This window comes from Meleagris gallopavo, chromosome 4 (genome assembly GCF_000146605.3).
Source record: "Meleagris gallopavo isolate NT-WF06-2002-E0010 breed Aviagen turkey brand Nicholas breeding stock chromosome 4, Turkey_5.1, whole genome shotgun sequence".
Lineage (NCBI taxonomy): Eukaryota > Metazoa > Chordata > Aves > Galliformes > Phasianidae > Meleagris > Meleagris gallopavo.
In genome coordinates this window covers 68,402,713-68,413,372 of record NC_015014.2, presented here as the reverse complement: position 1 = coordinate 68,413,372, position 10,660 = coordinate 68,402,713, and the positions used below count along the sequence as shown (strand labels likewise).

At 42.0% G+C, this 10,660-nt stretch overlaps 1 protein-coding gene across 1 annotated transcript; it reads left to right on the top strand.

Moving 5' to 3' along the window:
- The first annotated feature begins 6 nt into the window (after positions 1-6).
- LOC104910895 (zinc finger matrin-type protein 1-like) lies at positions 7-10,026 on the top strand. The gene is made up of 6 exons (XM_031553228.1): positions 7-53; positions 3,093-3,149; positions 7,145-7,260; positions 8,447-8,557; positions 8,647-8,818; positions 9,329-10,026. Exons 2-6 carry the CDS (start codon positions 3,128-3,130, stop codon positions 9,544-9,546), a joined length of 639 nt encoding a protein of 212 aa, XP_031409088.1. The 5' UTR covers positions 7-53; positions 3,093-3,127; the 3' UTR covers positions 9,547-10,026.
- The last annotated feature ends 634 nt before the right edge of the window (positions 10,027-10,660 follow it).

The window sequence follows — 10,660 nt, the reverse complement described above, 5'->3', positions numbered from 1 at the left end:
TAGCCGGCCCTGGCCCGCAAAGAGGCTCCGAAGGCGGCAGCCCCAAGGGCGAGGTGAGCGGCGGCGGCGGGGTCCGTGTGAGCGCAACTGCCGTCTCAGGGTCTGTAAGTGAGGGTGCAAAGCTCCGTGTGGAAAAGGCGAGGCTCTGAGCCAGCTGTCACCCACAGGACCTCCGTGTGGAGGCTGCCTCACATGTTGGGGTGCCCATCAGTGTGTTACCCCCTTGTGTATTTCATTTCCAGCCTCAAATCTCTGCCCTTTGTAAGCTAGATGTGTAAAATACCGCTCTCTAAAGCTCCTCCTGGAGGAGAAGCAGCTGTTTCATGTCCTCCCTGCAATACACATTCGTGATGGTGGAAGTGACAGGAATGCACTGGTGCTGTTCCCTCTGTGAAATGGTTTTGTGTGATGCCCGTAGCTAAAAGTAATGAGAATTTCAACCCCAAGCAGAAATTAATGAGCAAAGTGCAGTGGGAGATTTGTCTGTGTCCCAGGTGTGTAAGAGCAGGTAAGATGTCTGACAAGTTTAAAGTCGTTCTGAGCTCTTAAAAGTTCGCCTTCAGTTCTTCAGAAAGTTTCTTCTAGCTTCATAACGTCATACTTCTGGGAGTAAGCTGCCCAACAGGGTACTTTCGTACATTGGATCTGTGACACAGAGCTCTGAAAATCAATCTTGTAGTTGGAAAGTTTCTGTCACGTCTCAGTTCCATGTCCTCTCCTTCCCAGAAAATCTGTGGGATGTCATCCTGCTAAAGATCTAGCAAGTGGGGTGAAAAAAGTGCTGAGCTTCCAGGATTGTCAAATCATTCATAATGGGTATACAGTATTTGTGTTTTGAAAGGCGTTGGTTCATGCTTTTAAGCACTGACTGTTCAGTTCATAGAATCGTTTGAGTTGGGAAGGACTCTTAAAGGCATCAAATCCAGCTCCCCTGCAATGAACAGAGACACCTACAGCTAGATCACAGTGCTCAGATCCCCATTCAGCCTGACCTTGAGTGTCTCCAGGGATGGGGAATTCACCACCTCTCTCGGCAACCTGTGCCAATGCTTCACCACCTTTACAGTAAAAATCTTCTTCTTCATATCCGATGAAGAATCTCTCATCCAATCTCTTCTCTTTTAGTTTGAAACAATTTCCCCTTGTCCTGTCACAACAGACCCTGCTAAAGAGTCTGTCTCCTTCTTTCTTATAGTCCCCCCACCCTTTAGATACTGAAAAACACCAAGCCAGCCTCACATAACAATGCATAAACATGGCCTTTTATGAAATATTTGAAACATCCATTAACAACAGATTTCCCCACTGTCAGTTAAATTTAGTAGTACTCTGTTGAACAGAAATAACTCAAGAATTAATCACTCTTAGCTTAAAAACTGACAGCTATTTTAAGCAGACGGCTTTTGGGGGGAAAAAAGCTGCACAAGTATGTATACTCAAAGGGACAAGTTATGAACATGCTCATGTTATGGTTAGGTTTAAATTCATTTTTTCGCTCACGCTTTTTGAACTGAGTTGTCATGCTTCTGAACTTCAGAATATTTTGAGCCAGACATAGCAAGGATCCCTGGTTATATACATACATATTTCATTAATGGCCAGGCAAGATGTGGCTCTGGGCAACCTGGTCTAGTGGTTGGTGATCCTGCACATAGCAGGGAGTTGAAACTAGATGGTCATTGTGGTCCTTTTCAATCCAGGATGTTTTATGATTCTGTGATATGATTCTATGATTATATGGTTGTCACTTCATAGAATCATAGAATCATGGAATCATAGAATCACTCAGGTTGGAAAAGACCTTAAAGATCATCGGGTCCAAACACAACCTAACCACACTACCCTAACTCTAATAACTCTCCGCTAAATCATGTCCCTGAGCACCACATCCAAATGGTTTTTAAACACATCCAGGGATGGTGACTCAACCACCTTCCTGGGGAGCCTATTCCAGTGCTTAACAACCCTTTCTGTAAGGAAGTTTTTCCTGATATCCAATGTAAACATCCCCTGGCCCAATTTGAGGCCATTTCCCCTCATCCTGTCACCTGTCACCAGTGAGAAGAGACCAACCCCACTCTCACTGTAAGCGCCTTTCAGATATTGGAAGAGATCAATAAGATCTCCCCGCAGCCTCCTCTTCCCTATATTAAATAGCCCCAGTTCCTTCAGTCTCTCATCATAGGCCGTATTCTCCAAGCCGTTCACAAGCCTTGTTGACCTTCTTTGGACCTGCTCCAGCACCTCCATGTCCTTTCTGTACTGAGGTGCCCAAAACTGAACACAGTACTTGAGCTGTGGCCTCACCAATGCCGAGTACAGGGCAAGATGACTTCCCTAGTCCTGCTCACCGCTCCATTCCTGACACAAGCCAGGATGCCATTGGCCTTCTTGGCCACCTGGGCACACTACTGGCTCATATTCAGCTGACTGTCCATCAGTACACCAAGGTCCCTTTCCATCAGGCAGCTTTCCAGCCACTCTTCCCCAAGCCTGTAGGGTTGCCTGGGGTTGTTGTGACCAAAATGCAGGATGCAAATAGAGAAATGAGTCTGCTGTCTTGTGGAAATAAGTTAATACCTGGCAAGGAAACTAACAGCTTCTCCTGCAGTAGTTAATTAGTCTACTGCTAATGTTACTTTAAGAGGAACCATCCTCCCCACATAGACTTCAGTCAGCTTTCTGTTGTGCCCAGTTAACATCTTGATTGCCTTTGAATAAGTGCAGCTGGATTTAAATATGCCCATGGAAATTTTTAAAAGTAATAGTAACATCAGTATGTTTTCTGAAATTTTAAGCTTTTGTTTTTGTTTGTTTTGAAATATCAACTTACTTTTACTGCAGTAAGTTGCAAACTCTGTTCAAAAAGCAGAATGGCTGATTTCAGTCTGCTTCAGCTGTGCTGATCTGGTTCTGCTGGGTGTTTTGAGATGTAGGGAGCAGAAGTCCTTGAGGTGGTCAGAGAGGGAGGGCAGTGGGAACAGGAGGCTGTGGGCCAACAGGGAGAAAAAGGAAGAGAAGCAAGGAACCGGGTGATTGATTTACTGTATTTCTATCTTAATACTTTCAAACAGTTTCTGTTTCATCCACAGCACTGTCTAAGGCAGCCAGTGAAGTGTCTTTGTTCATGTTTCACCCTGGGCAAAAAGGTGAGCATTGTGCTTTCCATCAATTGTAAGCTCCTCTTGTTGTGTGTCAGGCAGGTCACGGGTCTCTCCAGTGCTAAAAAGTGGTTAGCACTGTTTTGAGTTCAGTTTTGCAATGTGTGGGCAATGCTATATTTAACCCTTATTGGGATGGTGTAGTTGTATCCTCCATAGGCCTGTGCTTGTGTGCAGGGTGAGGCATGTGTCCTTGTCAGCTTTGTGGTAGAATGTGGCATATGAAGATGCCTATAAATGTTTTTATGTTATCTTTCTATGCTATTCCATGGGGGAAAAAATCATAACTGTATGCTTTGGATGGTGAAGCTAGTTTTAGAAGTGTACTGGCAGTTCAGTTTTTCAGCATTTGTTTTCAAAGAACAGAGTCCAATTTGGTATTTGTTTGTTTTGCAGTCCCCTGAGCTTTGACAGGGGAATAATAAAAATACAAATACAACACTGACTAAACTCACTTGAGAAAATAAAAATGTAGTACTACTATATTGTTTCATTAGATGAATGTCTTTCACTCAGCTGCAGAAATGAAAATCCATCTGGTTCATCCAGGAATTCAGTTCTGTAATTCCACACTTCAGTGGGTTTGATGAGGGTTTTAGAGCCTGTTACATTTGTCTGCTCTCCCTGAGTTGGATGTCTGCGGATATCCATTCCCATTTACTTCCAAGGTTGCTTTCTGACTTCCATTGCATAGCAACCACATCTGCATGCTCTATCGTGACCAAAAGGAACTGGATTTCAGCAGTGCTGTCTGCCTCCAGTTTTGTTCAGCGGCTACTCTAAGTATTCAAGCTTTTGTTCATCTTTCATGCTGTTATTTAGGAGGAGTACAGTCACCTAATGACAAGCAGTAGAGTTTGCAGCCAAATAAAATTACTGCTGGACAGCTGAGATGAGGAGATGCACTGTGTGCAGGCTCCTGCCCTTCCTGCTTGTAGACTAAGGCAAGGTAGTGCAGTGCACATGATTTGAATTAAATTACTTTACTTTGTGACTGGGACAGGCTTCAGCATGGGCTGTCAGGTGCTGGCCTGAGACTGACAGCTTGGTAAGATGCAGTGACCCCACTGCTTGAGGCTATGCCTTGGAGAGAATAACGTGGGTCAGAAGTCATCTGTTGATGAGTTGTAATTGTTGAACTTGACTCCATCTATTTCTCATTGAAATGCTATGTTTGCTGCTGGCACTTGAGGGCAGAACTTGGTTATGTCATCTTCTGGGTTTAATACTTTGAATTTGAAATTTCATGTGTTTGCCTTTAGGGATTTTTCTAGCCTGTACTCTTTCCTTACTACATTATTCTGCTCTCAGTCTTCTGTGTCCTCAAGAATTGGGAAAGAAAAATTAATAACAGACAGAGGCTTACCTGGGATCAGGAACATTTGGCACCTCACTCAGGAGCCCAGGGAAGGAGATGGTTGTTTTGATATTTGTAGAGGTTCTGCATACGTTAAGGAACCTTCTGGCTGCCTGGAAAAGAACCTGGAGCTGAAACAGGCTGAGATTCCTGGTGTGGTGATGCAGCTATTAATAATATTAAAGATTTGAGAGGCCTGGTAAGAAGTTTATCTACCTGATCTCTGTCACCCAGGGCCAGCCCTCGCTGTGAGTGAGGTGACACTGAGAACATGGCCACTTCCTACTAAGGTACCAGTCTGGTCAGTGGGAATTATGAACCTAGAAGCCAGAGAAAATTCTTACATTTCTTTGTGCTGCCCTGGAAGACGTCTACCAACCTACCAGTTGACTTTATCATGTAGCATGATGGTTAAAAAAAAAATACAAATATATAAATATATACATATAAAATCTTGACTCTTCTTTTTTAAACGTTCTTATTTCTATCTTTTTATTAAGGAGCAGTCCCTCTGTGACAAGCAGTAGCTGGTCTGTTTTGCAGTGAACCAACTTTTTAATGATACAAAGCTGACCTGAATAGTTCTGAATTGATGATAGCTGTAGCTTTATTTAAAAATCTCTGAAGCTTAGAAATGACAGGGTCAAAATAGCAGTCCTGCAAGGCCTCTGCTTGAATCTCTGACAGGTTTCTGATGGTGTGGTTGTGAACTGCAAGGTAAGCTGGTTTTTAAGTTTCTCTCAGTTGCCAGGAAAAATGTCTTGTGCATCTGAAAGCTGAAGACCTTAAGTTCAACTTCATAGAAGTAGCTGTGCGCAGACAGTGGTAGCATAAATCTCCCCATGCTCTGTCATTTTTGTGTGTGTCACAAATGGTCTGGAAGCACAGTGAAAAGGAGAAGGGACGAACTTGTTCTTAACCCTTCATTGGAAGTGAGCAGCGTGATTTAGTGAAGGGGACTGTTGATGTGTGTGGGAAGGGGACTGCAGTTACCCGGGTCACACTGAAGATCATCTACAACTTGGAGCCTGGTTAGGATTAAGTGGGAGTTGCACTGGTTTATTCCTGAATGCAAATTCATCCCCTAACCTGGGGGATGAAAGGATTGAGTGCAGCCATGCCAAAAAAGACCTGGGGTTACTGGTGGATGGCAAGTTGGATACGAACCGGCACTGTGCCCTCGCAGCCCAGAAAACCAACTGTATCCTAGGTTGCATCAAAAGAAGTGTGGCCAGCAGGGTGAGGGAGGTGATCCTGCCCCTCTGCTCTATGCTGGTGAGGCTCTGAGATGACCTGATAATGGCGTGTCAGTATCTAAAGGGAGCTACAGGAAAGAAGGGGACAGACTCTTAGCAGGGTCTGTTGTGATACAACAAGGGGAAATGGTCTCAAGCTCAAAGAGGGTCGATTTATGTTAGATGTAAGGTAGATAAAGATAATGCACTGGCACAGGTTGCCCAGAGATGTGCTGGATGCCTGGAGACTTCCAAGGCAAGGCTGGATCAGACCCTGAGCAACATGCTTTAGCTGTGGTGTCCCTGTTCATTGCAGGGGAGCTGGACTGGGTGGCCTTTAAATGTTCTTTCCAACTCTAAGGATTCTCTGATCCTATGCAGTTTGTTGTAAGACAGAAGAGGAATGCAAAGTGCAGGACAAATATGTTTGCCAGAAAATCAGCTGAGACTACAGAGAATAATAAGAATACGTTTATATGTACTGATTTTTTCATATGGTTTGTGTCTGAAGTTATGAGATCACGAGTTTTATGGTAATTCATGCATTTCAGGGGCAAGATAAGTTTTCAACTAATGCCAGGAACCAAGTAATTAGGTTTTCTTTTGTGGACCAAATCCTGTTATTGTGTCCATCTTTCACTCCTGTGCTTGAAGGGGTAACCTGTATAAATCAGTAACTGTGGAATATTGAATATGGCTGGATGATTCACTACAGAAAACAGCTTTCAAGGAGTAGTTACCTGGCCATTGTAACTCCTGAAAATAAAGTTTTTATTAGGAAACGCATTCATATATCAAGGAGCAATGGTAAACCATGCCCAGACAGAGGCATTTCGATACCCATTTCAATACTCACTGGAGCAGTTTTTCTCCATATAACTAAAAGAAATAAATCAGTATATGGGAAATGGGTGCAATCTTTGCAAGCTTCTGAGACCTCTTCGCCTTATCTCATGCACTGAGCTGCTCCCTGACTTTCTTTACGTCTCTTCTTTAAAATGTATTCCCATATTTGAGTGTGTAACCTAGTCTAACTAAAATACTTCCTGTATTTTAGGCCATTAGTTTAGTGTATCTGAGAGTATGACCAGAAAACCTAATGAAGAAGCTTCATCTTCCTTGATTTTAAGGTACCTGAAGCCCAAGTACATGTACAGTAATATTCTCTCAGTCCACGAGAGCAATACCTCTGTATGTAGGAAGGTGGAGATGGCTTTACAGCCTTGCTCTGAAGCTACAACAAGGCATGGTGTGATTTAGTGGATGAACATTGGTTCCCTCATCTGCTGTGTATGAATATTCAGGCGGTCAATATTTTGTAAGCAAAGTCGTGCATGTGTATCTTGTCCTGTCTCCTAACTGGTTTTTGTTGTTTTGTTTTTTTTTCCTAGGATGTTCAGATGAAATATTAGATGAGGCAACAAGGCACCACCTGTTCACAGACACTTTCTGTAGGGTTTGCTGGGCGGTGCTGCCATTTGAATCCCAAAGGATGTCACACTATGAGGTAGCCTGGAAGAGAGGATTTCTCCTAGCAAGTACTGGGGCTTTGGTTTGTTTGAGGTTTCTGAATGGTGTTAGAAAAGACTGCTTTAAAGCCTTTCTTGAAGCTTATGCTGGGCTTAGACATTAGCCAGACTCGAGGGTTGTGAATGATGTGGGTTCAGTGGCAGTGAAGAGCAACCACCTGCATACTGCAGGATGGTCATAGAAGGAACTGGGTAGGTTCAGGCCATGCTGTATATGGGATGGAAGCAGATTTGCACCATGTGACCCAGGACATAAGTGTGGCATGGGGCAGTGCTAACTATAGAGAGTAGGGGTCGTGCCTCCTGATGCCTTACCCAGCAATACACACATGCTGCTACGTCTGCAGTGTCTTCATGAGGCAAGTTGTATGAGTCATGCTGCAGGCATTTCTTGGAACAAGTGTATGCCTTGGGATAATGCTATAGACATAGGAAAGTGAGCTTTATTTTGAAACTTAATCCTGAAAATTTGCAGGTACGGACATTTCATTTTCTTGCTGAAGTTAAAATGTCAGTTGCTCTCAGGAGTCTTTTTTGCAATTCTCATCAATTGGTATTCAGGTCTTGTAAGGTATAATACTTCCTTACTTTGATTTATGTTAAGCAGCACTTGTACTGTCAGAAGTACAGAGTTCAGACCCTCAGTTGGAATTTCTGTTTCCAGGATCCAAGTCCAGTTGAGCATAACAGAAGCAATTGTAATGGTGAAATCAGAACTTCAGGATGAATTGATATGAAAATAAGACTCTTTTTTTCCAGGTTTGCTGATGTTGTCTAGTCAAGCATGGTAGCACCTCTTTCTCTTGGTAATATTGTCAAGATTTCCTAATGCTGCTTCTCATAATCCTTAACAGACTCTTGGAAATCATCAGATTAGATTAGAGAAGACAAGTCACTTGTTTGGCTTTGTGGGTTGCCTGTGTATAGTGTGACATGTGGGTAAGTACACTATAAAAGTGCAAGAGATGGAAGGTTATGTGTTGAGAGAGCATCTAAGAATTAAAAAGTAATCACAGATGAAGGAGTTATGCATAACACCGAATTTTAGATACTTAGGCTATCGAATCCTGAGACCTGTTTTGGATGAATGAAGTTCCTGTTGCTGGATATACCACTTCTTGGCCTCTTATTAATAGAGCAGGAATAATTCTAGTTTCTTTTCAGAGCAGAAAGCATGCTCAGAATGTTTATCTTTATGTCCAAAGTCATGGTAGGAAGGATGAGAGAATGAGGCATGACAAAAAGAAAGAAATAATGGATTGTACCAGTTTTCAGGTGACTATTCTTCTTCATGGCTATCTGAAGTGCTTTCTTGTCCTTCAGTGAATGCTAGTGTAACTGGGCTTGCCTTTGCTTAATTTCAGATGGATGGAACGAGAATAGTAGAGAATAAGTACTGTGGTATCTGCAACATAATTTTAGTTTCCCCAGGTGTTGCATTGTCTCACCTCCGGGGGAAGATCCATGCTAAAAAGCTGAGGCAGTTAGCAGAAAGGAGCGGCCTGATGGAAGCACAGAGCATGCAACCTGTTTCTGGTACGAACTAAATTTTCACTGCATGTATTTTCCTGTCACTCTCTGCAACAGATATAAAGAGGTGTTGTCCTACACCTGCATGTCTGTATGCCTCTCTGTTCTGCCTAAGTCACAGAGCTGTCACATGGTAACTCCTTAGGTGACAAAAATGTAGTGACTACCCTGTACAACTTTGAAGCTAGGGAAGCCTGCCTTCAAATTTCTTATCTTTCTAACTAAAGGCAAATATTTCTGCTTACTAATGAACATGTTTACTGTTGCTCTGAATATTAACTGCGGTCCAAACTCAGTTTGATAAATTAGCATATTTAATTAAAAAAAAAATAATTAGTCCCCAAGCAACAATGAAGTGGTGTGAGTGCTGTGCAAGTTGCTTTCAGGACTGAGCATAGCAAATGTGTTCTGAATCACCTTCTGTAGGGTAAAGCTTTCTTCTTGGATCTTAGAATGACCAGCAGTCAAACACACAGATATTTATACAGGTATCTAATACTGAGTTTTCTCCTTCAGAAACTGAGATGCCTTCATCATCTCCAAAAGCAAGCTTGGATCTGAACTACTGCTGGCTCTGCTGTGTTCCTCTCAATAGTCCATTTTCAGCCCAGGAACATTATGTTGGTAAAAAACATGGAAAAAATGCAGCACGGAAGAAGATAATGGAGGAGCTGGGAATCAAACCTGTCCCTAGAGAATCCAGAACAGCTGGTAAGCAGAACGTGAAAAAGTGAGGGCAGTTTGAGTGTTCAAGGGGCAGCTCTGATATTTGCAAGGAAATGTTAGCCTTCTCCTTTGCTACAGAACAAGTTCACTTCCTCCTTTCTGTTTAGTTTGCCATCCTGATATTCTTTGTCTCTGGCAATTTTAGATGGGAAGATATTTCCTATTGACTTTTGAGACACTAATCCAGTTATCTCTGGAGTCAAATCAAAGAGATTATAAAAAATAGCTCAGTTTCTTAACTCCAAGGCCAGGATCAAATCAATCTTAAGACTTTCTGTGCTTAAAACTCCACAACAACCTCCACAGGAAACATTTCCCAAGAATTCTTGAGCTTTACCTTCTTAATCTTAAAACCCTTTACTGACACTGAAATCAACACCCTCTGACTGCAGTGTCTCTCTTCACTCTGTGCAGAACAAGAAGCAGACATAAAAATTGAATAATTTGTTTCCTTTTTGTTGCATTCATGCTTTCCCTTAATCTTTTGTTCACCAAACTGATAGCTGAAATTATTTCAGTCTTGCCCCACAAGGAAACTTGTTTCTTAAATGGTCGTTATTCTCAAGCCTTCAAAGGCTCCATTACTGACTTCTAGTTTACAATGTATGCACTAACAGATTGCATGATAAATAGAGCTATTACACACACTATTGTGCCAACATTATTACCTCTGAGAGAGAGAAAAATTAAACAAAAGATGAAAAATAGAAAAGATATCATGTAACAGACTGAAGATAATACAATACATTTGGTATAAAGTTGTATAACAGAAGACAGTGAATGTGACACTTGAATAAAGAACTGAACCAAATTAATCGTTTAGTTTCAGTTCTTTGTAATTGTGACTGAAACAATCATTTCTGCCTATGTGCTGAAGCACAGTTTTGAAAGCAGAAAAAGCAACTTCTCAAAAACCATTCTTTCAGAGAATGTTTCTGAGGATTAAGGAAGATCTTTTACACCTTTTCTATACCAATTCCTTTTGAGTTCTTTCTGTGACCTACCAGTGACAATCATGAGGTCAGGAAACTAGGTTTTCATTTTAATTTTATGTTTAGCAGTATTATTGACTAACCAGGCAGCAAAATAAAAATATATCTATATCTTTGGTAACAATCAACT